The following is a 27,286-nucleotide window of genomic DNA, read 5'->3' on the forward strand; positions in this document are numbered from 1 at the left end:
TAACTTTTTGCGAAAAAGATATATCTCATCTGCCCAAGCCTTGGTGGGCAGAGAATTAATTGGTACCTGTGTTGGGGTGTGCTGGGGAGGAGCGGTAGAGCGGACCCGGGTACTATCATTATAAAAATGTAAAGGCTGGCCAGACGCAGATTTCTTGGACCAAGATTGACAGCTAATCCACTAACGTATCAGGAACATGGTAAGTGTGAGTACCCAAAGGTGAGATTTAATGACCAATAAAGTGACTAAGGACTGATGAGAACAATACGGTCTCGGGTTCAAATTTCAGATGAGGCAAGAAATAGTAGATGATTCCTTCCCATCTGTCTTGATTTAGGGTGTAGAAAACCACCATCATCCCAAAAGAAAAAAGAAAAAAAGTGAAGTAAATGAGCTCCAAGATCTTTCACTCTTGGAGCTGAGTGACACTTCAGCCGCTACCACAGGTTTACAGAATCATGAAGCCACCCGCAAGTATAATCTTTTGCTACAAGCAAATACTACAAGATAATAGCACAAAACAGAGGAATCACAGTGCAACATATCTAAAGGAAAGACCATAGACCATAAGCACTTCGTACTGACAAAATGCACCCCTCCCCCCCCCCCACCAAAAGAGCTACAAGATCAGTTACAACCTAAAATTTCTATCCGCTTCATTTGCAAACAAACTGCCAGACATATTCCACACAATGTCGGTTAGAAAGGACAATCTATATAGATGAACAAATGACCACTGGAGGCAGCAGGTCTAAAAAATGATACAAGATGTGTTTTCATATAGAAGAATAAAATGAATTGACAACGAAATATTAAAAGGACATTACAGGCTTCCCTTCATTTTATGCCTGATAACTGTTGTTGACAACTCTCCAGTAACATTACATCGACCTATGACACAATTTCCTAATGACTGCTGTCACAACTCAAGAAGATAAAATACATGATGCTTACAACGTCAGCTATTATAGATTTTCAAAACGTGAGTGGCAAAAAGAAGTTCCGTATTTTGAGAACTGAACCAAGAAGATTCACTTGGATAGATTCTGTAAAGCAATTGAAAGACCTGCCGACAAGCAGCACGTCCTCGAGAACTACTCCGCCTTCACTCAATTTGCAGTTGTCTTTGACATGGCCTGCTTGATAGCCTCAGCATACGTCCTGTGTTGGTACGTGAGTGTGGATTCGAGCAAGTCCCATAGGGATGTCTTCGGGTGCCAACCTGGTCAAACAACCATACAAATGTCAGATTATTCTTGACCTGTAGAATGTCTGAATTATTCAATAGATCAGAAAACACATGCATACCAAGCTGTTTGTTGATAATAGTCATATCCGGAATTCTTTTGTCACTGTCATCATACCCTTCTCCATAAAATTCTTTGGAACTTACATCAATGGTAGGCGTTTCAAGAGAAGATTCTCCACTCACCTTCGAATAAACCTGTTGTTATGCAAGAAAAGGAGTTGAGAAAAATGACTGGTGGGAACAGAGTAACTAAAACAAGATTGAGGGAAAAACACAAAGAAAATCACTCAATTAACCTTGGTCATCATTTCAGCTAGCTGGCGCACAGTAACTTCATTGTTAGGGTTGCCCACATTAAAAGTATGGCCATTGGCCCTCGCAGGATTTTCCTGATTGAGAATAAGAGAATCAACATTTAGTTTTATGCATCTGAAAAATTCACATGAAAGAAGAAGGAGGTCAAACTCACGATCATCAAGAGAACAGCCTCAATAGCATCCTTGATATATATGAAAGTTCTCTGTGATTCCCCACCATCCACTAGTTTCAGTGGTTCACGTCTTAAAAGGTTCTGAAAAGAGGGGGGAAATGAAATAACAGAACGTGAGATACAAGTGAACATATGTAAGTTTCAATCCAATCAAAATAAATCAGAAAACAAATCAATCATACATTACTAAAGCAAGCTAACACCCTCGGAACACCCTCACTAGGACCATCAATGCCAGGAATGAAATCCATCCTGGGACCAATCCAATTGAACGGCCTTACAATTGTGAATTCTAAGCCATTCTCAGCACCCTCAGCTGCAAAATAAGCATGCATAAGAATTATAGGAGAGAATTCAGAATATTCAACTTTTAAAACAGCCAATCAGGCAAAACTTCACATACCAAATATCAACCTCTCAATCAATTGCTTTGCACAGGCATAGGACCACCTCTGCTTCTCAATGGGTCCAAAAATGCAAGGGGATTCATCTTCTTTAAGCACATAGTAAGCAGGATCCTAAGAGATATCAGGAGAAAGATTTAAAACATCTCCAAAAATGTAAATAGTATCAGAAAATGGTGAATGGATGAGTCCTAAATCATCCATGATTCTACAACAAAAGTAACAATTTAGTGAAAAATGCACAAAACTGAATGGTTCCTCATCCATTAAGATTCAATCTACATGATAATCCATGCAACATGCCAAAAAACCACATTGTGATTATAAATATATACGCTCACAAATCTTAAGAATCAAAAACTCCCTGAAGTTCTTATTTTGATATTAGGAGGAAAGAGATTCTTTTCCCTGCTTTTCCAGGAGAGTGACATGGAGGAAAATCCCACATGAAATCCATAGCACCACAAGCAAAAGACAAAGTAGAATCAAAAGACCAAGATCTTAATTGAACAAGTTAAATCTACCTAGAACAATTATGGGACAAAGCAACTTAAACACTGTATACAAGGGCCAGTAAGTAGTAATAGTATAAACTAAGCCCAAATTAACCCTAAGAGGAGCACTAGGCAGGACCTGTCAAGATTACCCTTCCTCAAGGCAGTAAATGACAAACCATGTCGATAACCAGAACTCTATGAACACAACTAGAACTACTGGAGGCAACCTTTTCTCTAACTTACTAAACTATCTTTGTCAACAAAATTTGCTAGAAGCAAAATCAATCATCAAGCTTCACACGAGCTGTTATAGACAAAGATAACTAGCTTCATAAACTTTTCCGATACTTGAACATCTTCACATTAATTTCCTAGTGCCTCCTTCACTTTACTCAGTTAACAAATTCATGCAGTCAAAATATCTTAGAATTCACACAAACATCATATTCCGAACATATTGCAAACATGGCTTGATCAGTAAACTAAATAAGCCAAAATCTCAATATTAGTATTAAGAGCGAAGAGGAGGGAAAAACACACCAAACGGGAGAAAAAAAACAAGAACCAGAGGCAGCTAAGTTGAGAACATATTGGATATCTACATTTGCCTTTAACACTGAATAAGACTAAATAGAGAAAAAAAATGAGATGAGGAACATCATTCCAAGTAATACCTAAATAGAACATCCAAGTATATGCAATACATCACTATTTGCAATACTAATACCAAATACAGAACATCCAAGTATGCTATACAAATAACAAACAACCTAGTGGAAATTTAATTGGCATTTATAAGGATAGGACAAGAACTCCTGAAACAACATGATACATGACGCAAGTTTCACCTTAAGTTTTGCATTAAATATGGCATAAATAAGATGTAAGTGAAGTCTCACCTGACGCAATGGGCTGTCTTTGGGTAAAAAGGCACCTATTGTTTTCCCGTAAACTTCACAGGTGGAAAAGTGAATAAGACGCTTTGCATTTTCAGAGCAGTACTTCACCTGTATTAATCAATCCACATCAACTTGACACACTAAATTCAATAGAAAAAAGACAAAAAATAATATCCAACCGTCAAGTAATAACCTCCAGAATCAAAATTATCTATCTCAAATGGATTAATTTCCAATAATAACTACTCCCTCTGCCTTTTTAGTCCGTTTAAAAAAGAACGCCTCTTTCCTTGTTTTGGCACTCTTTAATACCAACTTTCCACGCCATGTTTAAGACCACAATATTAAAGGGGCATTTTGGCACATTCATACATATATTTAGTTTAAGACCACAAGATTCAAATGTCTCTTAAACTACGTGCCAAGTTAAAACCAAACATACAAATTAAAACGAAGAAAGTACCTGATTAGCAAAATATGAGCAATGAAAGGCCAAATGAAGTTAAAAAGTGAGAGATGCATACCACTGGAAGAGCATCAATGAAGTTGCTGTAGATAGTGTCAAGTGGACGAGTGTTGTAATCAGCTGGAGTGCAGATCGCAGCAAGATTGATGGTCTACATCACAAAAAAAGTCACAAGTCAGCAACAGTCAAAGAATTGACCAGATCAACATTTAAAAATTCAAGGAAAATGATGTGTCGGTGCATAAAGTAGTCCATAATTACACCAAGATCACACTAAAATAATAAAATAACCCAAAGATATAGTAAGATTAAACAATATATTCAAGGACACAAAAAGCTTTTTTCTCAGTAAGTATTCAAGGACATTAAAGCTAAAGAAACCTCTAGAAATTCTCTTTAATTTTAAGAAATCTGTGAAAATTCTTTCAAGAAACAAGACAACGATTAAATTCAATTCAGATCCAATAAGATCTCAAGTTCACAATTTGGATCCCAGTAATTAATGATCCAATACTTGTTTCAAAATACTATATATTAATATCTCGCAAGGATATTCATTTTCAAAAAAATTTATCTCGCAAGGATATTAAGCATGCTATAAATGGTACGAATAATAGTAATAACAAATAAATCTACAAACAGATTTGTTATCTTGAAATTATCTAAATGTAACAATTTTAACACAATTTCAATAAATGTAACAATAAATTCAGATTTGTTATCTAAGAAATTAAGCTTTCAATAAATGTAACAATTTCGCAATAATAATTTCATATTCACAACGCACAGATCCATATTTTCATACAAAATGCAGGAAACAAGAAAGAGAACAAAAATGCGTGTGAATTACCAGATCTGCCATCTTGATAAGGCCTTCAAGACGAGAATCATTCTTAATATTGATACGGTGAAACTGGATGCGACCAGCCCATGTAAGAGTAGCCGGTTCAAGCAAGTGCTTGATTTTGTCATTGTAAACATCAACAGCTAGCACCTTATGTGGTGTCTCAGACATCAATTTCTCACATAGATGTGACCCAATAAAACCACCAGCACCAATCATACATATCGTAATTGGCTTTATTGGATTTCCATCCAGATCTACTCTTCCTGCCATTTCCAAAATTCACTGGTATTTCTTATTCTTTTGTTAACTTTATTCGTTGCTTCTTTGAAGGAAAAAAAAAAATTGGGTATGGGAAATGACGGTGAGATTTTTGAGGGGATGTATTTAAAGGAAATGAAAAGGAGGGAGCAATGGGAGAGTGTGTGGCTGTGGCCAGGCTGCATCAATTGCCTATGTACGCGCTTACTGCACACGGAAAATGTTACTGGCCACTGGATTTTCTCTTACTCGTCTTATTAATCTCTCTCCAGTTGGTTTATAGTTATAACTTGCTAAGATTTTTTCACTACTCCCTCCGTCTCAAATTATTTATCATGATTATTAAAAATAATTTTAATTAATTAATTTTTATCCATTTTATACTTGGCGAGAAGTGCCATATAAACTCTAAATTATTCAATAAGGAGTTCAAAATATAAAAAGTTAAAAACACACGAAGAAGTCAAAGGATTTAACATCTAATATATTCATATATAAAGAAAATAATTAAATATATATAAATAAGTATAATTTTTTACCGAAGGGGTTCGTAACCCTATCTGGCTCCGCCGCCGCTGCATATAAATAGAGTAAATATTTAATAAATAGAGATTATCAATTATACATAAATAAGGGCAAAGTAGGTCAAATGGCTCTCCAAAATAATATTTCTTAAGGAGTGTGTAAAATAAAAAATAATTTGAGTCGGAGGGAGAAATGTATTTTCCTTCGTCTCAAATTATTTATCGCTTTTTAATTTTACACATCTCTTAAAAAATATTAATTAAGAGGAATATTTAACTAACTTTACCCTTATTTATGTTTAAATTATAATCATGTTCATTAAATGTTTACTCTGTTTGTATATAATATTCATTAATGATAAAACTCTCCTAAAGATGAAAATAAAAAAAATTAATTAATTATATCTTAAACTTCTAAAATAATAAATAATTTAAGATAATTATTTTTAATAATCACCACGAATAATTTAAAACTATTTTGTGAGGAAATGGTTTAACACACTACTTTTGTCATAGGCATCAAGAAAGCACGGTGAGAGATTAGAATAGAAGGGAAGGAGGTAAATAAAGAATCAACGCAAAGGAAGCAATTTGGAGGTTGACGTGTTAGATATGGCACTCACTCTCTCTCTAACCATGTCACTTGTCATGTGAGCAGCTGTAGTCAACCAATGAGCTGTCCATTTCTCATGCTCACATGGCTTATAAATGATTCCGGAACCAAAATAACCTTAGAAAAAAGTTTTTGAACTAAATTATCCCAACAAAAAAAAATATTACAAAATTGCGCTAGCGCGATAAATGCTATGCCTTTAAAGGGATCCTTATTTTTTTTTTTTTGGCCTTTTGGTTAACTCCTCTTTCATTACACTTTTTAATGTACTTTGACCATAGATTAATCATGCTTCAGGACCCCGAAACTTCAATATTTTATATAGAACCCTACTTTTTTTTTGTGCGATTAATAAGGTAGGCTCAATACATCAAGGATAAAAAAATCTTCGAATTGCCGTTTTAGTGGTTGAAAAGTGCTCGAACGTCATTTTTGTTTGAAGGCGTGGTGTCATTAGCTTTAAGTTCTTTACGAATACTTAAACTTGTTCATTAATAATAAACCAAAAGTAGTAAAAATACAATCATCAAAAAAAAAAAAAAAAATAAAAATACATTCATCAATTCATGCCCTTGAGTTGATGAAAAACTAAACATACTAATATTCTTCAAAATAACAACATCATCATAAATTAAACTTAAAACTAAAATCACAACATTCTTAATCATCATCAGAATAGAAGTCCTCAATATCGCCCTCAGAAAAATATTGGCGGTTTCTTAAGACACATCTTTTTTCAGTAGATGTTAGTTCTCTATCGGTTGATGATGCTTGTTCTTCAGACAACTTTGGCATGTAAAATCTACATCGTCTTGCCAGCATTCTGTTGTTTTCTTTTCTAATCCTTTGTACGGCAAGCTAGCAAGTTTCTAGACCTACTCGAGGCATGGTTATGGAGTACCTTGTTGGGATTGAAGCGTTTACTCCTTCCAAGTCACGAACAAGACGTTCTGATTCGGCAAGCCGATGTGACCATTCTCGGCGTAAACCGCAATAATATTCTCGCGGATCTGAATATTTCACACTGCAGAAATCATCATACGCTCTATAAAGAAGGTGGGGATTTAGCTCATCTAGTTTGAAATCACCGGGTATCGCTCGAAAAAGCGCTATGATTTGAACTCTCATCATCACTGTAATTTGGTTCTTTTGGAAAGAGTAAAGACCAAGCTGAGTTTCTACTACTCGACGTTGAATACGTTGTAGTCTAATAACAAAAGAAAGTGCTACTTATATAGTTGCAAACCCCCATGTACTCCTAGTTGCGAGGGGGATGTCTTTATAACCCTACCTACTTGCTTTATATAAAAAACTATTAATCTTCATCGGACATCTCACAGTCCGAATCCCACTTGGATCCAAATCTTGTGCTACCATGTACACCATATTCTACCCTAAGGTAACGTATTTGCATCCGATTGTTCTCTTCGCGAAAACGGTTAAGAGCAAAATTAAACTCTTGTGGAGTTACACGAGGCATTGACATAGCACGTTTTTTTGGGCGTTTAAGCCCTATTGACCCTAACTTTTGCTCCAGTGCTGCAGCCTCCCTAACACGCCAATTTCACTCCTCTGTCATCATATTGTTATAACGTTGGTTGTATCTCTCGTTCGAGTTGTTTGAGTATTCAAAATCTTCACCCAATTCCCATGTCCTACCCATTGCGTTGAATATGTTTTCTGGAGTGAACGATATAACACGACTAATATCTCTAAATTGGTCAAAAATGACATAGTAACTCAATTTTGTGTGGAATTTTGCTATTTGTCAAATTACGTTATATAACACTTAAAGTTTGATTCGAATTATGACGTTTTTCTGTATGACAGTTGAGGTGACAACATATTGCAGCGGTATAGCGCAGTAAAATACTGCATTATGACAGAATAACGCAGTAATTTACTGCGTTATACGTATATAACGCAGTAATTTACTGCGTTATGTCAGAATAACGCAGTATTTTACTGCGCTATTCTGCCAGGGACTGACATAGCGCGGTTAATTCATGCGTTATGTAATACTCCGTACTTAATTTGATTTGACATAACACTGCAAGACACACTAATTGCATGCATGCGTTGGTTCAATATTTAAACTTCAAATCTTATTAATACATATTTCGAATGAGAGAAAAAATTCTAAGTTTCATCCAATTTTAAACACAAATTCTAAGTTTCATCCAGTTTTTGCATTTTGTATTCCTCCTAAATTAGTCAAAAAATGGAAGATGTTTCAAAAATTAGAGTTTATTTATTCTGGGACGGACAAATTATATTTGAGGAAAATAATTTGCGCTATGATTCTCCCTCAAAATACCATGTTAAGTTTCCACTTGACTTAAAATTCTCAAAATTACTCCAAGCTTTGTATAATAGACTACAAGTTAGTAGGAGTGATTTTGATTTAAATGTAATTGGAAAATATCCAATGTCATTTACGCCGCAAGGTATAACTAGTTATGGACAGTGGTACATTTAAGACGATAGTTCTTTGATGGATTATTTGAAGGCGCCTTATGACTATAGGGAATGCATAACTTTAAACGCTCTTGAAATGTACATAGAGAAGGTCCCCATTAATCGACTTGAATTCATGGCTAGGGCTACTTGGGAAGCCCGAAATAGACCTCGTCGAGAAGCCCCGTCTAGAATTCAGGCCGAAGTCACTCAAGCGGAACCTACTTATGAACATAATTACCCTGACATGAGTACTTATGAAGGCATTTTGACGAGCCAAATACCTCTGGATAGTTTAAGTCAGCAATTTGATGGGCAGTGGTAAATATTAATTTTTTACATCATTATTATTATTATTATTATTATTATTATTATTATTATTATTATTATTATTATTATTATTATTATTATTATTATTATTATTATTATTATGTGTAGTGGCTCTTGAATGCTACTAATGATGTCAATTATATTATTTAGGATTTATACACCTGATATGGATCATATCGGACGGTCCTCTCAATCGGGATGGATGAATTGGGTTGGAACATCCTCAGCCTATCCAACTACTCAAAACGATGGTCCTTCCTCAAGTTCCGGTGCAGTTGATTACTATCGGTACGTCTATTTTTTTAACATCAATAGTATTATTTGATGTGTAGTAGTTAAAATACTCTACTTTCTTATGTAGGGAGAATGTGGTGGTTGCACCAAATTATAGGCAAAGACCTGCTATGGATGGTCCAGATTATCCGAATTATATAGTGATATCATCAGGCGATAGTGAGGAAATACCTAATGCGGAGAAAAGTGACGATGAGCAAAGTGAGGATTAGGTTGAGGTTGGAACTAATCCTCAATATCAAGTAGAACTATTGCGAGATATGATGAACAGTCTGGCACACTAGGAGGAACTGAATTCACAGCAGCCATTTGAACAGCAAGAATTGACTCCGGTTCAGCCGCAAAGCCAATTTCAACAGCAAGAGTCGACCCCGATTCAGTGGCATTCCGATGAGATCCCAGATCTTGATCATCTTCAAGATTGCCCAGATGGATTTGTCTTTACTAGGGATGATGATCATATTCGGCGATGTTTGTGGAAAGAGCCAGTGGATCACAAAAGGCTCATATTGAAAAAGGCATGATTTTCAGCTCGAAAAGATCATTGCAAAGGGCTGTTAAGATTTATTGCATCCAGGAGATGAGGGAGTTTAAAGTTGACGATTCCACACGAAAACTTTGGCGATTGGTCTGCAAGCGAAAATATCAAGGCTACGAATGGATGCTCCGTGGTAAGGAAACTGCTGAAAAGATGTGGACTATTTCAAAGTTCTACACAAAGCACACTTGTGATGTGGGTGACCTCCCAGATGATCATTGCAATCTAGATACCAATATGATTGCTCGTGTGTTAGTTGGCGACATTGGAAAAAACCCAAGATATCCCCTTCGCCTAAGTTTATTTTATTTTTGGTGTGAATATAATATTCCTCGTTGCTGTATGCTGATATTTCAACTTGGTCTGTGTTCCCTATTAAAGATTGTATTACGTGCCCGTCCCGAAAGTATATAGCAAAACTGTTAGTAAGAGGAAGGCGTATCTTGGGCGTAGGCGTGCACATGAGATATTCTACGGCAATTGGGAGGGCTCTTTCAAGAAGTTGCCGAGATACATGGCGGCTCTACAACACTTCAATCATGGTACTGTTGTTGAATTGAAGCTCAAATCGGCTCCTGGTGTGCCCAGAATATTTTTGAGTTTGTGTTTTAGGCATTCAAACCATACATTGATGGTTTTGCTCGTTGTCGGCTTGTAATATCAATAGATGGAACACATGTGTGCGGGGTATACGACATAAAGCCTCTAATTGCAGTTGGAATGGATGCAAATGGAGCTATATTCCCTCTAGCTTTTGCAATTGCAGCTAATGAGAGCATTAGTACGTGGGGTATGTTTTTGGACTACTTAAGGCAACACGTTATTAAGGATCGCATGGGAATATATTTGATCTCAAACAGAAATGCTGGCATATTGCACAATATGTTCAATTTGCGGGTGGCGAAGCACTTTGCCTACCATCGTTATTGTTTAAGGCATTTGAAGGCAAACTTTCAAAAGGCATATCGAATCCCAAAGACTTTTGCAATTGGATGTGGTCATTGTAACAAGAGCCTCGGTGAGAAGAAGTTTAACCTGGCAGATGGACATTATTAGGCGGGCGAAGGATAAGGAAGCCTTCCACCGAAGAATGCAATTGATAAAGACAAATGGACATTACACATTGTGATGAAGGTAGGCGATGGGTTATGCAATAATGACAACAACAAATTTCCGAGTCATTCAATGGCTTGTTGAAATCGACGGGATCATCTGTCACCGTAATGGTGAGAATGACTTTTAAGCAGGTTGTGGAGCGGTTCATCAATAAATCAAAAGAGGCCAAAGCACATGTAGCAGAAAAGTCTAAAATGAATGCCAAAACCGTCACAACTGTTCAAATACCACAAATATAAGGCTCGTAAAACATGACTGGATGGAGTACAACTCTGCAGAGCGCATATTTGAACTCACAACAAGTGTGCACCAAGGTAAAGGAGATAACGTCCACACAATTTGTGAGATTCCAAGAATATGCACATGCGGCAAGTGGCAATCATATCACATGCCATGTTCTCATGCCTTTAAGTGTTTTATCGCAATGGGAAAGAACGCCTCCCCGTACATGGCTGAGGAATATACAGCTGAAAATTATGCAAGAACGTATGTCGGAAGGTCTACCCACTTGGGCAAAGGAGAGTTATTGGCCACCGGATCCATTTTCAATTGTTGCAAATAAAGTATTTATCCGTAAATTCAAAAAGAAAGCATACTCCCGTATTCATAATGAAATGGATGTTCCACCGGGGAGATATACTCGAAAATGCTCATTTTGCAATTATGTTGGTCATGATAAGCGCAAGTGTCCCTTACGGCACGGTGGTCAAACTACATCTCGCGGTGGAAGTATCTCTCGTGGTGGAGGAAACTTTCGTGGTGGTAGATCTAGTAGTGGTGGCATATCTCGCGGTGGTGGCACATCTCGCGGTGATGGCCGAAGATCAACTCAAGGGCATTAATTGATGAATGTTTTTTAAGTTTTTTCTTTCTTTGATGATTGTATTTTAAAAAGTTTGGGTTTCTTATTAATGAACAAGTTTAAGTATTTTCATATTGTTATGAATGATGCAATTTAATTATTTTGATATTTGTATGAATGCTGCAATTTTGACTAAAAAATAGTAAACTTAAATCTAAACCCAAGTATTTGTAAAGAACTTAAAGCTAATGACACCAAGCCTTCAAACAAAAATGGCGTTCGAGCACTTTTCAACTACTAAAACGGCAATTCGAAGATTTTCTTATCCTTGATGTATTGAGCCTGCCTTATTAATCGCACAAAAATAAGTAGGGTTCTATATAAAATATTGAAGTTTCGGGGTCCCGAAGCATGATTAATATAGGTCAAAGTACGTTAAAAAGTGTAATGAAAGAGGGGTTAACCAAAAGGGCCAAAAAAAAAAAAAACAAGGACCCCTTAAGCACAGTAAATTACTGCGCTAAACCACTTAACGGTGCCATCCCAGTTAAGTGCTTTACTGCGCTCAAGGCAGTTTTGTAACTTTTTTTTTGTTGGGGTAGTTTGGTTCAAAAACTTTTTTCTAAGGTAATTTTGGTTCCGGACTCCTTATAATTTTGTATAACTATAAATAAGCAGTACTTCATCCGTCTCATAATAAGTATCATCTTAATAAAAAGGGATAAGGGTCAAAAATACACCCCAACTATCACTGTTTTTTGAGTTTCATACCTAAACTATCAGAAGGTTGAGAAAACTACCTAAACTATCACTATTTAGTTTGCAAAACACACCTCAAATTATTCTTAAATGGCATGTGATCTACACTCTTCATTTTATATAAAAATGTTGTCAAGTGTTTTCCACGTGGATAAATAATGTCACAATGGCACCTACATGGAATTTTTTTTTTAAAAAATTGTTTTAAAAAACAAATTGAAAAATAATAATTTTTGTAAAAAAACTATCAAAAATTATAGAAAATAAAAAAATAGTTTAAAAAATGGAAAAGTTATTTTTTTTTAAAAAAAAGCGAACTGATTATTTAGTTTTCATTTTAAAAAAAAAAAATCAACTTTTTCATTATTTTAAATCATTTTTTTAGGATTTTCTAAATTTTTTGATATTTTTTTACAATTTTTTTTTTTTAAAATCCAGATTTGTTTTTTTTTAAAATGTTGATTTTTTTTTAAAAAATAATGTAGTTTTTAAAAAAATATACATTTTTAATTTCTATGTAGGTTCCATCATAGCATTACTTATGCCACGGGGACAAATTTCTTGAGAAAATTTCAGCTTTACTTGCCTTTTGGAGTGTGAGTTCACACATTTAGTTCAGGTGTGTTTTATAAACTAGATAGTGATAGTTTAGGTAGTTTTCTCAACCTTAAGATAGTTTAGGTATGAAACTAAAAAAAAAGTGATAGTTAGGGTGTGTTTTTAACCCTTATCTCTAATAAAAAACACGTATATTAAGAGATCAATAATACAATGTGAAGTTTACTAAACTATCCTTATATAATAAAACTAAATTACTTTTCCCTCTTGATTAGAGCATGCAAGAGTAATGTTTTTGATATTGGGAATCCAACAATACTAAGTTACTATATGACTTGAATACACAAACTTATCACTTTTTATCTAAGGGTAGAGTTGAAAAAAATTAGTCAATTTATGTCTTGATTTCCTAAGGTGACACTTATTATGGGATAATTTTTTTTTTAGTTAAGATGACACTTATTATGGGACGGAGACAGCAGTATATAGTTTTATTTTTATTTTAGAGGACATATATTCAATTCCCTAGGTCCCCCATTCTTAGAGTTATTTCACGCCCCTGAATCCTTTTCTCCATTCCTTACAAATATCAAAGTTGCTTTTCTATCACTAAAAATTTAAGAGGACCGAAATGGATGAGATTGCTTGTATCCTTAAAATTGTTAACACTTGTTATATATGAAAAGATGTTGAATTAGAAATTCACGTGATCATAGAAAAGTACAATGTTATTATTCTCATAGTATTATTTTTGTGTATTGATAATATTTGTCAAGTTCGTTATCTATCGTTATAATTATCAAGGTGATCTGAATAATAAAATAACTTTAATCAGTGAATTTTTCCTTTTATGATGATTAAACCATGAAACTAGAATAACAATCTTATAAATGATACAATCGACCTCAAGAATATTTTTCCTTTTAAAAAAAAAATTGAATATAATTTTTACTTTCCCTTTCAATTGTGTAAAATGTGTAAAATTTACGTACTCTTCTATGTACGTAAATTGTATTGTCATGCTCAACGTAAACATGTCATATGAGCATACAAATACTAATATGTACGTGGTTCCAGAAGTTGACATCAATTTCTATTTTGATATTTCAATTAAGGGTGTTTCTTGTTTATATTTCAACTAGTGAAATCTACCGCGCTTCGCGCGGATTAGACTTTCGAATATTAAATTTTCTATTTTTTTTTTTAAATATTTCAAGTTTAAACCAATTGTATTGTTAACACTTAGTTTATATAGTTTACTATGGTTTTTGGTTACTTAAAGGAGTTTTTAGTCTTCTGAAAAAACTTGTAGTATAATCTATGCAAGGGAAACAATATTTTTTTCCCTCTTAGAAAAAATAATCTTAAAACAACATGGTTATGTCATTGTACATTTAATATATGCATATAATAGGAAAAAATATATGCTTTTTATTAACTAATTTTGTATATTTTGTCTTGTTTTTTCTCTTCTTTTCCCTTCTACCATCTTTATGTTTTATCCTTTTTATTCTTTTTCTTAATTTCTTACTTCCCGATATTAATTGCACATTTTCTTTTTAAAAAAACATATCAAATCTTATTTTTCTTTCTTCCTTAACTTCCTACTATAAAAATAAGTAACCAAAAGATAACATTCTCCAGTGACAACATAAATAAATATATAGAAAAGAAGATCATAAAGAAATAGTGCATAAGAACATATTATAGAATACAAAGAAGTATATATATATATTATTATCAATTAATTATTCTATTTACTTTGAGAATATGTAAAGAATCAATATAGTTCAGAACATGATAAAAAAAAAGTGAACAAATTATTAGGAATACGAAAATTAAAGAACAAAAAAAAAATTATAAATCAATTTAATATTTTTTCTTTTTGGGATCATGAAATATTTAAATTTAATCAATTTTTTAAAATTCCTAACATTAATCCACAACCTATTCTTTTCGTACCGGTAGTCACTTACCTTCTTTTTTTTTTTAAGTTTTTTTTTTACTATAAGCTTTTGGTCCCTATAATTACGGATACTGAATGTTGTGTTTGGTAGATGATTTTAGGGTGTGTAATAGTGAAGATAAATCTTTTAAAACGATTGGTCGCAATTTAATATTTTGTGAAAGACCATCGGATTAAGTTTTTCATGACCACAATATTTTTTGATTGGTCACCAAAATAATTATCAAGTAAAGCGATTCAAAAAAAATTTTTTTAAAAAAAAAGAAGATGAAAAACAGCATAATTAACTTAATATTAGCTAGATCTCACTCAATTTCGAAAATCTTAGAGGTCTAATTGTTAGCTAACTGAACTTTCACCTTATTGGTAATGATTCGATTCTCTTATGTCTGTCATTTCTGTTTCCCCACCTTTCTTACATATAATTATGTACATAAAAACAATCTTTGTCAACAAAAAGAAAAGGATAAGAAACAAATAAAAAGAAACTTTTCTCTGCTGACAAAACAATTTCTTTACTATCTTAATTGTTGTAGAAATATCAACAAAACAATCTGTAGAAATATCAACAAAACAATCTTTTTGGCCTCCGATGTAAACTAAAACATAAAATCAAGAAATAATTATATATAATTTTTCTTTGCTAAAGAAAATTATAGTATTAAAGAACCTAAATAAGTAGAGCAATTGAGTAGAAATAATGCAAAAAAGAACTCATTTTAGTTTTTCAAGTTGAAATGAGCTTTAGGACAAAACATAATTCAAGATTCCTCCAAACTAACATGTTTATCTTTAAGATTCCTTCAAATCAATATTTTTCTCCTAATCAACCTTTTTTCTTTACACCATAAGATCATCCTCCTACTTAAAAAACATAATTTCAGGTTCCTCTTTCATCACAAGTTCATCCTTTTATCAATAAAAAAAAATGGAGTAGTAAATATATATAGTTAAAAATTAAGTTCATTTACATCAACCAAAGAAATGTCCTATTCTACAGCTTATGTCCGATTTCACAGCAAATGCGAAGCAAATCATCATTTCTAGATTTTGCCTCTATTTTTTTGATCGTTAAGGTTCAAATAGTTTCCAACGTTCCGTGTCAATTTCTAAAACAAATCTAATCAAAAAAATTATGCATTGCAAAAAAGAAATTAAATTAAAATTAATAGGAGTGGACGAAAGTTTATGAATTTTAGAGGGTGTATATAATTACCTTAAAAGAAATGCATCCAACGTTGAAGTAAATATCACCGAGTGTGCGAGGCTCTTTTTGATGCTGATGACATAACATAAAACACTAAAATTTAGCAAATACTGAGTAAGAAATAAATATGAAACGTAAAAGTGTAAAGTTTTCAACCAAAACATTGGTAAATAACGTTGTCAAATCTTTTGCTATTAAAAAATGAGTCTATTTGAACTTACAGGCGAGATAGCACATATAAATAAATTCAATCGAGACAAATTATTCACTAACACATAAATTTCACAAGATAAATTGTTACTATACAAAGCAAAAAGAAATATACCTGGATCTCATCTTGGAGAATTTTCTAATGCAAAGCATTTGTGGAGCTAAAATGAATGAACCATATATGAATAGGTTAAATTAGTTCATTGTCTTTTTATCTCCTATCTTAATTAGCACATTACTACACATTAATAAGAATCAATGAAAGGGAAAGGAGAAGAACTAACGTTTTTATCTTCTCGCCTTTAGGACATTATAACCATAATGTTTAGAGAATTTAATAGAGACCTCTAGGCACAATAATTTCACTTGTCAAATAAATACCACATTCAACAAATATTAAATTCACAAAAAAATTAAAAAAGAGTAATTAAAAGGAATAAGAAAGGAGAAGGCACGATTGAAGTACTTGAAAGCTGATGGTGGCTTTTCAAGTTTCCACTAATAATTATAATAATTAATATAATAACTTATACACAATGAATTAATATGGTTGTTAAAGAATTTAATGAAACTTAATAAATATGGTAGAATATAGTTAATTCTTTAATAAAAAAAATAAGAGAAAAATAGAGAAAAATGTCAAAAAAAGGAGAAAAAAGATAAATGTCAATGGAGGCCATAGAGAGGTGCCACATAGGATTGTCTATGCCTAGCTTTATATTATATATTGATTCCATTAGTGTCTATTAAACACTCTACTGATAACCAGTCAAAGAGCGTAAACACTCTCCCTCCTCTAAAATCATTCATTTAAGTTACATGTACACTAAGTAGGCGTTTGGCCATGATTTTTGAAACCATAATTTCAAACCAGCGTTTGGACATGCGTTTTTATTCATGGTTTCAACTTTTTTAAATATAAAATTTAACCCATAAGTTGGTAGATATTTTTAACAATTACCCCCGTCAATCATTTACCAATCTCATTAACTTACACCAAATTTTATTTATGTCTACCAACCTTTTAATTTATATATGTCTACCAATTTTATTTATGTCCACCAACCGTCCAATTGATGTTGTATTTTTAGAAAGGTCTTCTAGTATTAATTTTGAGCCGGTTGATATGAATTAGCGTATTAATTTTATTATGAACTATGACTTGCTCATTTGCTAAGATTGTATAAGAATTGAGAATGTTTTGATAGTTTTCACAACTTGTGGATTTTTATATCTATAAGAGAAAATACTCCTTAAACTATCCAAATTGCATGTCCAAATATGATTTCAAACCATATCCAAAAGGGGCCTAATGTATCAATAGGTTTTTGTATGCCGTCTATAGCTGTTGACAAACGGTTAAATTGCAGAAACGAGCGTTGGCCAATGGCTAAAAAGCAGACATATTTTTTAAATAAAAATACGGTGAAGTGGGCTGGTGCCCCGGTGGGTCTGTAACGAAGCTACAATTTGGGCCGGTCTATCTAGCCCAGTTTCCCATCCGATACAGCCCTATCCCACATCCTCTAGCCAGCCCCTTTCACTTTCTACTCGGTTTGTCCTTCAAATGGACTGGTCTTTTATTTTTGCCCTTCAAATGGGCTGTTCTTTAATTTTTATCCTTCAAAATCGAACTGCCTAGTGGGAATAAGTTCTTTAACGGTGCTGATATAACTTTTGAATATTATGACGTGTAACTTACGCCCCTCTAGATATAAGTTTGATTTTGAAAGGCAAAAATTAAAGACCAGCACAAAATAGGGACAAAAGTGCAACCCATTTAGAAAGACGTCATTTGCACTTTTTCACTATTTTTCAGGCTGGGCAATTCGCAGAATTGCCCTTCTTTTGGGGTGGTCTTTAAATTTTGCCCCTCATATTTGAAATCTTTAAAATTTGCCCTTCGGCTAACACCCATAGGTTCCAGTGTTCGAACCCACGCGCTCTGGGAAAATTTTAAAAAAATTAGCAAGTGCAAGTTTAAATTTCGCTATGTCGGACCTCGCATACTTTTGTTAAGGAATTACCAAAGTTATGCGGACTAGGCATACTTATGCCTTGTGGGCGGACTTGGCGTAATTATCCGGTCCGGTATAACTTTGATAATTCCTTCACAGTTATGCCGGTCCGCATAAAAGTTTGCCCATTAAAAGTATGCTCACCGCATAACTTTGTGGAAAGAATTATCAAAGTTGCCGGACCCGCATACATGCCTATGGGCGTACTTGGCACGCACGGGGTCCCGCATAACTTTGATAATTCCTTCACAAAGTTATGCCGTCCGGTGATAAAAGTTTGCCCATTAAAAGTATGCCCCCACCGCGATAACTTTGTGAAGAATTATCAAAAGTTAGCGCCGACCCGACATACTTATGCCTTACGGCGTATTTTGGCATAAAGAGCCGGGGTCCGGCATAACTTTGATAATTCCTTCACAAAGTTATGCGGTCCGCATAAAAGTTTGCCCATTAAAAGTATGCCCCCACCGCATAACTTTGTGAAGAATTATCAAAGTTATGCGGAACCCGATACGCGCTAAGTCCGCCCATAAGGCGTGAGTACGTCGGTCCGCATAAAGTTTGTAATTCCTTAACAAAAGTATCGGGTCCCGCATACACGCGACTCAAACTTTGTCTTGCGATTTTTTTTTTAATTTTTGCTTGAGCGGGGGTTCGAACTCAGAACCTGCGCGAAAGCTCAAAGTTGCAATGCGAAGGGCAAAAATTAAAGACCAGCAATATGAGGGGCATAATTTAAAGACCACAAATATGAGGGGCAAAATTTAAAGACCACCCCAAAAGAAGGGCACTCCGCGCAAAAAAATGTTTTGTGCTAGTCTTTAATTTTTGTCCTTCAAATGGACTGGTCTTTAATTTTTGCCCTTAAAAATCGAACTTATGTCTAGAGGGGCATAAATTACGTATCATAATTATTCAAAAGTTATGCCAGCACCGTTAAAGAACTTATCTTTCGCCAGGCATAATTTTGATTTTGGAGGGAAAAATTAAAGACCAGTCCATTTGAAGGGCAAAAATAAAAGAGCAGTCCATTTGAAGGACAACCGTGCAATTACTTCTTGTTTGTTCTGTTTATTTCCCAATTAAGTAGTACTAGTTAATAATCAGGTCCACCCTAACCGACCATAAACTACTTTTAGGTATCTGTGTTTTTTGTAACGTGTGCTTATTTCCCGATAATTGGGCTTGGATTTTCCTTTTAAATTAAAAGACTTCTAAGTAGAGGCAAAGGATAGTTTTTAGGCCTCTACAATTTCGACAAAATAAAGGCAAACTTGCATACGAAGAAGTGTTGACGATTGAGAGAGATGGACAATTTTTGCATGCATTGCAAAGGCCAAAGACAGGTGTCTTTGTTAGAGAACCCTTCAATTTCGTCATACAAGAAAATGTTAAAACTTACTAAAAGACAAAACCATACCATTCTCATGAGAAGAAGTTAAATTTTCTCTTACGTTAGTTGCTTTCACCATCTATTGCCACGTGTTAGTGCTCACTTCCGTTAACGCCTATTATAACTAGCTTAGCACCATGATCACTTCTTTACCTAATGGGGTTTCAATATTTTCCAAATTTTTGGTACAATTAAGTCCAATTGTTACTCCCTTCCTCTGAATTCTGCATTTTGAATTGATGGGGTTTTTCCATTTCTTGAAAGAAGAGCTTACTAGAGTTTTGCAGGTCAATTTGAGTGCTATTTCTAACTATCTAGATTGTAAAGTTAGAATCATGAGTCCAATTCTTCAGTTTTGGAAGTTCTGTTTTCTTGAACCAGTAAACTTTTCTTCAGTGAGCACTCAATCATTTGAACCCCTCAAATCCCATGTTGAGAAAAAACAAGAAAATGTAGTTATTGATGAGAAGCCAAAACACAAGAAAACCAAGAGGCAAACTAAGGAATGGAGGTGTATAGATAACTGTTTTTGGATAATTGGGTACTTGTGCGCAACTTGGTGGCTACTTTTATTTCTATGCAATTTTTTGCCTGCCAATTTGCCAGGACTTAAAGTGGCTGAATCACCTGGGACTAGGCTAAAAAATGAAGGGTTGAATGCTTATCACCCTGTTGTTTTGGTGCCTGGGATTGTAACTGGTGGTCTTGAACTTTGGGAAGGCAGGCCTTGTTCTGAAGGCTTATTTCGGAAGAGACTTTGGGGTGGTAGCTTTGCTGAAATTTTCAAGAGGTTTGTGTTTGTAGACTCGGTTAATTTCATCTATGATTACTGAACTTTATCCACTTTAACAGCAAAAGGTAAAAGAGTTATGTTTGTTTTGTCACGTTAGCAACTTGTTTGGATGACTGTTACCTACTGTATTATTCCTGTTTTGATTGTTACTATAATTTTATTACGACGACAAACGATACAATCTATTTAGATATTGTATTTATCAAAACAATACAGTACAATACAATACAATGTAATACATATGCAACGATATGTGACAATCATCCAAACAAGCTGTAACTAATTGCATTTTACCAACTATAACCGTTAAGTTCAGTGATTATGCGTGAAATTAACCCTTGTAGACTTTGAATTACCGTTGGTTCAATCAGAAAGCTTAGAGTTTGCTGAGAGTTAACTCCCAATTGAAAAAACTTTTCCGCAATTGAATTAGGCCTTTATGTTGGTTGGAGCACCTATCTTTGGATAGTGAAACAGGGCTTGATCCACCTGGGATTCGAGTGCGAGCAGTGACAGGGCTAGTAGCAGCTGATTATTTTGCTCCTGGTTACTTTATTTGGGCTATGCTTATCGAAAATTTGGCGAAGAATGGCTATGAACAGAAGAATATGTATATGGCTTCTTATGACTGGAGGCTATCTTTCCAGAATACAGAGGTATAGAATTACTTATTTCAGGTCATCATAGTCAAATGTGTAACAGTAAATGCCACTCTTATCATCATTTACTATGCAAGTTTTTTCTATTCCATTTTTTTTATTGAAAAATTTGTTCCTTATGGCGTCATAATTATCACTTTAAGTAGAGGCAGATCCAGAATTTTAAGTTTATGGGTTCCTATATAGATCTCAAGTTAATATACAATATAACCAGACCAACGGACTGGGTTCCGTGCTAAATATTCTTATACATTTTATGAATTTTTAATACAAATACATGATGTAGGCAAAAGTTATTGGAGTCACGTGAACCCGTAACCATAACAACAACAACTACGCCTCAATCCTAAGCAAGTTGAGGTCGGCTATATGAATTCTCACTGTCTATGCCACTCGATTTTTGGTAGTAGTTGTAGATACAAAAAAAAAAAAAAAAAAAAATCTACATCGAATGGAAGAAAAAATTAGTTAGTTTCTTCGTTCATTTGGTTGAAAAATCCTGAGGAAATTCGACGATTTGAGGTTTCTTGAGGTCACAAGAGGTTGCTTGAGGACATTGTGACTTTCTGGATTTAGATAGAGGTCATTCTAATGCATTGTTTATTTGGAAACAAACAGATCAGAGACCAATCTCTGAGCAGGCTAAAGAGAAAAATTGAGCTTTTGTATGTAACAAATGGTTTTAAGAAGGTGGTGGTAGTGCCTCACTCAATGGGTGTTACCTATTTTCTCCACTTCCTTAAATGGGTTGAAGCAGCTCCTCCTGTTGGCGGGGGTGGTGGCCCGGGTTGGTGTGCCAAGCATATCAAAGCAATCATGAATATTGGTCCAGCGTTTCTTGGAGTTCCAAAGGCAGTTGCTAATATGTTGTCCGCTGAGGGAAAAGATGTTGCCTTTATCAGGTTTGTCTTGTAATTCATCCAGCATTATCCTCTCATTCTTAATGGTACTCAGTTCCTTATTTTGCTTTTGCAGATCCATGGCTCCTGGTTTATTAGACTCGGAGACCTTTGGCTTTCAAACTCTTCAGCATGTTATGAGGGTTTTTCGAACATGGGACTCTGTCGTTTCATTGCTACCGAAAGGAGAAGAGACAATCTGGGGCGACCTGAATAAGTCCCCTGAAGAAGAAAATGTATGCCGTTCAGCGAAGACGCAATACCTGCATTCGTCTCCAAAGGAGAACAATGGAAATGAGACTGACCCTAGGAGGAGGATTATCCAGATAAAAGAGCTGGCGAAATACGGAAGATTAGTATCATTTGGGAAGGCAGCATCAGAGATACCTTCTTCAAAGCTCTCTTCTATTGATCCAAAGGTAACAACTACGAGTTCTGTGTCTTATCTTATATTTGCATTTGGACATTTCTGATGATATGTTATTCTCTATAAATTGTGTAGTTGATTTGACAGAGCACCCTTGATCATACGTACCTCTTATTCCCACTAAATGTGGTTAACAATGAAATAAATGGTTTTACACATAGCTAATATGATAGACGTCTAAGCTTTGACTCTATTGTTGAATATAACAGGAATTCATGTATGAAAGTGTGCCCATTTCCAGCACACCATGTGAGGAGTTGTTAACAGAGTATGATGGGATGAGTCGGGAGAGCATCAAGAGAGTGGCTGAAAATAAAGCCTACACAGCAAGAACTCTAATAGACCTCCTCAGGTTTGTAGCGCCGAAAACGATGCAGCGCGCTGAGGCACACTTCTCCCACGGATTAGCAGAGAACTTAGAAGATCCGAAGTATAGTCATTATAAGTACTGGTCAAATCCACTTGAAACCATGTGAGTGCAAATAAGTAGTAATCTACTATTCCCCATTCTATTGTTTCGTCAAAGGCAGCTCCTTTGACTTTACTTAATCCTAGTGCAATAAGCTAATCATACCCTAATGAAGAAGCTTGCTGCATGTAGGTCTCTTGAGTTTCTTAGTTTATTAACAGTTGGCATCCTTTTTCAGCTTGCCTGATGCTCCTGAGATGGAAATTTTCTGCTCATATGGAGTGGGAATTCCCACAGAAAGATCATACGTCTACAAGATGTCACCTTTTGACAGATGTAAGAGCATTCCTCTTCAAATTGATATCTCTGCAGACGGAAGCCATAATGGTTGTTTGAGTGGTGGAGTAAACTTTGTTGATGGCGATGAGAGCGTGCCAGTCGTGAGTGCTGGCTTCATGTGCGCAAAAGGATGGCGAGGCAAGACACGTTTCAACCCCTCGGGCATTGCTACTTACGTAAGAGAATACCAGCACAAGCCACCAGCTAGTCTGCTAGAAGGGAGAGGCACAGAGAGTGGTGCCCATGTTGACATTCTGGGAAACTTTGCCTTGATTGAAGATGTTCTACGAGTTGCTGCTGGTGCCTCAGGTACAGAGTTAGGTGGTGATAGAATTTATTCGGGCATCATGGAAATGTCGGAACGGATAAATATTCAGCTATGATAGCAAAGAGGTTTTGATGCATGAATGAGGAACTAAGTTCAGAGTCAGATAAAATGAGTAGAGATGTGTACAGTAACGTTGTTATTAGCTTTTGCGGAACCTGGACTCAGGAAAAGATTTAATAGATTTTTATGACAAATGACTTAAGACAGAGCTCCAAGAGAGTGGACAAATCCAGTTGGTAACAAGGGCACCATTGGCATTGATTGTAAATTTCCAACTCAGAGAGTAGCATTTCTGACTTATGTAATCTACTAGTAATAAATATTCAGTTCCTCTAATCGAGTGTAAGATTCTGGTCTCTTAAATTTTTTAGGTCTGCGGTGTGTAATGATCATTGTGTCGCAAGTTCTTTTGTAAACTCTTTTGGATTACATTGGTCTTAGTGAAAAGTTAAAATTCAGTTTTGCTGCGAACTACAAAAGCAGAACAGAAGTTAGAAGTTAGAATATTTCTCTAGACGTAAACTACTGAAGAAATACTTATATGGTTACCATGCAGAGTAATCTTGTTTTACCATACCAAAGAGCAGTTTCTTTCACTGAACAAACCTCTTTTTTGCCATCTTCTACTTATCTACAAGTTCGAACTTCGATATGAGTTTGATGTATCTTTTCCCACAGATGGCTAGATGAAAACAAACTTTATGTTCTATGGGAACAAACCAGTTTTAAATCCTCAACAGCGGTGCGAAAATTGTCCCCTCGCTCAATCTAACTGGCTGGAACTACCGACTCTGCGAGCCTAGCCGATGAGGTCAAGCCGTAAAGAGAATCGTATAAATGGATCCAATAAAAATGGGAAATTCCGACCGTGGAGACACAAACTAGAATTATTACTTTAAATATTCAGAGTCCACGATAGTACAGGTAATTATTACTTTAAATATTCACAGTCCACGATAGTACAGGTGTAGGTTCTTTAAGCATTTTAATATTACAAAAAGATAATATTTCAGTGCATCCACTTCACATTTCTTGATAGTGGCATTTATGCCAATTAGTCTCTGCCGTTTATGGCTTCATAAAGAGGCAGAGAAATGGTTTCATAATTTCTCACGTTGTGGTGATATAAAGTGGATGAATGTGACCATTATTCAACTTGTAACTTATGCCATAATTCTTTCATTATTTATCTATATTATTATCCCACCTCGCCGCTTCTTCTCTAATTTATTGTAAGGATGAATTTCTCACCTATAAATAAAAATCATCCTTAGCGTTTGGTGGGTAGAAAAAATATTAAAGAAATATTGTGTTGTAGTGTGAGAACATGTTGTAAAGTGAGGTTAGTGTAGTGAAAGAGAGAGTTCAGAGTAAGTCTCCAACTAATTCACTCCAAAAGAAAGTAATTTTTTATGTTGAGGAAGGTGTTTTTTTGGTGGAGCTTTGGACTCTTTAACTAATCCGGAGTTGTTTGAGTCACACGACGTTGACGCTATGTATCGGGAGGACAATCGGGTGTTACTTCTTGCGGGACTGTGAAGATTGTCATCGCAAGAGGCTTGAATCTCCTTAAAGAGAGCGAGATATCTGCGCTTCAGCCTGAATATTTATTTATTCATTTTATTTTTCAACTGTAATTTATTGTAATTTATCGGTATATTCACCAACAATTTTAAGGAGATTCATTTTTGTTATAGTTTGAAAAATCACGGATATCAAGATAGGAGATGTCAACATCATTCCGCTTCGACCTTGCTAGATCTCTTTAAGAGATGGACGGGTAAAAAGTTATTTTTTTTCTACTTGCTCAACTCAAGCGGAGGAAAGGTAAAAAACTGTTTACCTTATATTTTTATGAATAAAGTGATACTACTTTTCAAGAGTATAAGTTATTATTTAAATTCTCAAAATAGTGGGGGCTAAAGAAGTGAGAAAATTGTATATCATGAAAAGTGATTTCTACATCCTTGAGAATGTTTTAAAAAAAGTGTAGCAAGTGAATGTATTAATTTTGAAAATTCACATATTACTGTTGCCTCAATGGTTGATCATTTGTTGATCTTTGGCTCTAACATTGGTGTTGTTAAATTAAACGAAAAGAAATGTGTAACAACCATTTTGACATGAGAAATTTGAGTGAGGCAAATTTCATTCTTGGAATGAAAAATATAAAAAAATTATGTAATAAAACTTTTGTTAACAGTCACATAATGTTGAGAAAATTGTGAAGTACAATGTTGTGGATTGTACATGTGTTGCAATTCTTTTTGATTAAGTGTTTATTTATTTCCAATTCAAAGTGGAAAATTTGTGATAAATAAAAAAGAAGTATGCTAGCCTAAATATGAGATATGTGACTTCGCACTTGGCTGATTTTGTGTATGTAGCAAAAGTACTTAGTAGGTACAAGCAAACCAGGTATATTTACTTGGAAAGAAAATTTGTGACTTGTTTTATAAAAAATGTCCTTCTGTACTCAAAGTATATTTTGGTGCAGATAAGAACACTTGGTGCTGTTTGTTGGACATTTAAAAAATTAATATTGACAACTCTATCATGGAGGCTGAGCTAATTGTTTTAGCATAAGCTAGTAAAGAAAAGAATTGATTGAGAATTCTATTATCGTATTTTGAAAATCAATTTCTTCTAATTTTGATTTATTGTGAAAGCACCAATATTATTGGTAGAGTATAAAACCGTTATTACAACGGTAAATCCAAACCTATGAGGAGAAAATATTATATTGTGATATCATATTTGACGAGTGGTACCATTAACGTTGATTATGTCAAATTTTGTTATAATCTTACAGATTCAGTGACTGAGGCCTCAGCAAGAACAAGGGTCTGGAGCACATCGAGGGGGATGGGTTTGAAGCCAATAAAAAATTCCTATGTCATATATGAGGAAACCCAACCTGGGAACTGGAAATCCTATAACCAAGTTCAATGGGAAAAATGAATCGTATGATGATTTGTTGAGAAAAATGCACTATTTTATTTATTCCCTTCCTATGATGTGAGTGCATTATTCTGTAACAATTTGTGGAGGTTGAGTTTATAAGCTCTTAATGAAATTTTATAGCTCGTATGAGTGGGGTGTTAAAGTTACAAAAGCACCCTTGACAAATTTCACCTATATGAGTGTGGAAGAAGGCTGCTTCCTATGAGAACTGGGCTTATTCTCAAAAGCACTTATGAAAACCGGGATGACACAAGGCCGTAATGTGCTGATTGTTAAAGCTTATGTCAACACCTTGATTATTATGTGTAAGTAGTGATACTTTATTTACCTTAAGCAGTCATAGGTCAATGCGGAGCACAGTACTAACCCTGGAGTAGAGATTGATGTTTTACTAAGTGAAGGTTCAATGCAGAGCACACCTTCATTATGCATAATAATCTCCCTTCAACTAAGTCGGTGGTAACTCTCTTATTTTAATATTAAATGAGTGGGGGATTGTAGGTTCTTTAAGCATTTTAATATTCCAAAAAGATAATATTTCAGTGCATCCGCTTCACATTTCTTAATAGTGGC

The 27,286-nt window shown here is 34.7% G+C and overlaps 2 protein-coding genes across 2 annotated transcripts; one reads left to right on the plus strand and one right to left on the minus strand.

Moving 5' to 3' along the window:
- Positions 1-695: 695 nt before the first annotated feature.
- Positions 696-5,296, minus strand: LOC132052737 (UDP-D-apiose/UDP-D-xylose synthase 2). Its single transcript, XM_059444410.1, has 9 exons — positions 4,856-5,296; positions 4,064-4,156; positions 3,540-3,647; positions 2,143-2,257; positions 1,922-2,055; positions 1,719-1,820; positions 1,546-1,638; positions 1,309-1,444; positions 696-1,222 (listed from the first exon to the last, which is right to left on the minus strand). Exons 1-9 carry the CDS (start codon positions 5,120-5,122, stop codon positions 1,110-1,112), a joined length of 1,161 nt encoding a protein of 386 aa, XP_059300393.1. The 5' UTR covers positions 5,123-5,296; the 3' UTR covers positions 696-1,109.
- Positions 5,297-19,935: 14,639 nt separating this feature from the next.
- Positions 19,936-24,220, plus strand: LOC132052738 (putative phospholipid:diacylglycerol acyltransferase 2). The gene is made up of 6 exons (XM_059444411.1): positions 19,936-20,685; positions 21,122-21,344; positions 21,966-22,249; positions 22,323-22,665; positions 22,883-23,145; positions 23,321-24,220. The coding sequence occupies exons 1-6, from the start codon at positions 20,135-20,137 to the stop codon at positions 23,802-23,804; spliced, it is 2,148 nt and encodes a 715-aa protein (XP_059300394.1). The 5' UTR covers positions 19,936-20,134; the 3' UTR covers positions 23,805-24,220.
- The last annotated feature ends 3,066 nt before the right edge of the window (positions 24,221-27,286 follow it).

This window comes from Lycium ferocissimum, chromosome 4 (genome assembly GCF_029784015.1).
Source record: "Lycium ferocissimum isolate CSIRO_LF1 chromosome 4, AGI_CSIRO_Lferr_CH_V1, whole genome shotgun sequence".
Taxonomy (NCBI): Eukaryota; Viridiplantae; Streptophyta; class Magnoliopsida; order Solanales; family Solanaceae; genus Lycium; species Lycium ferocissimum.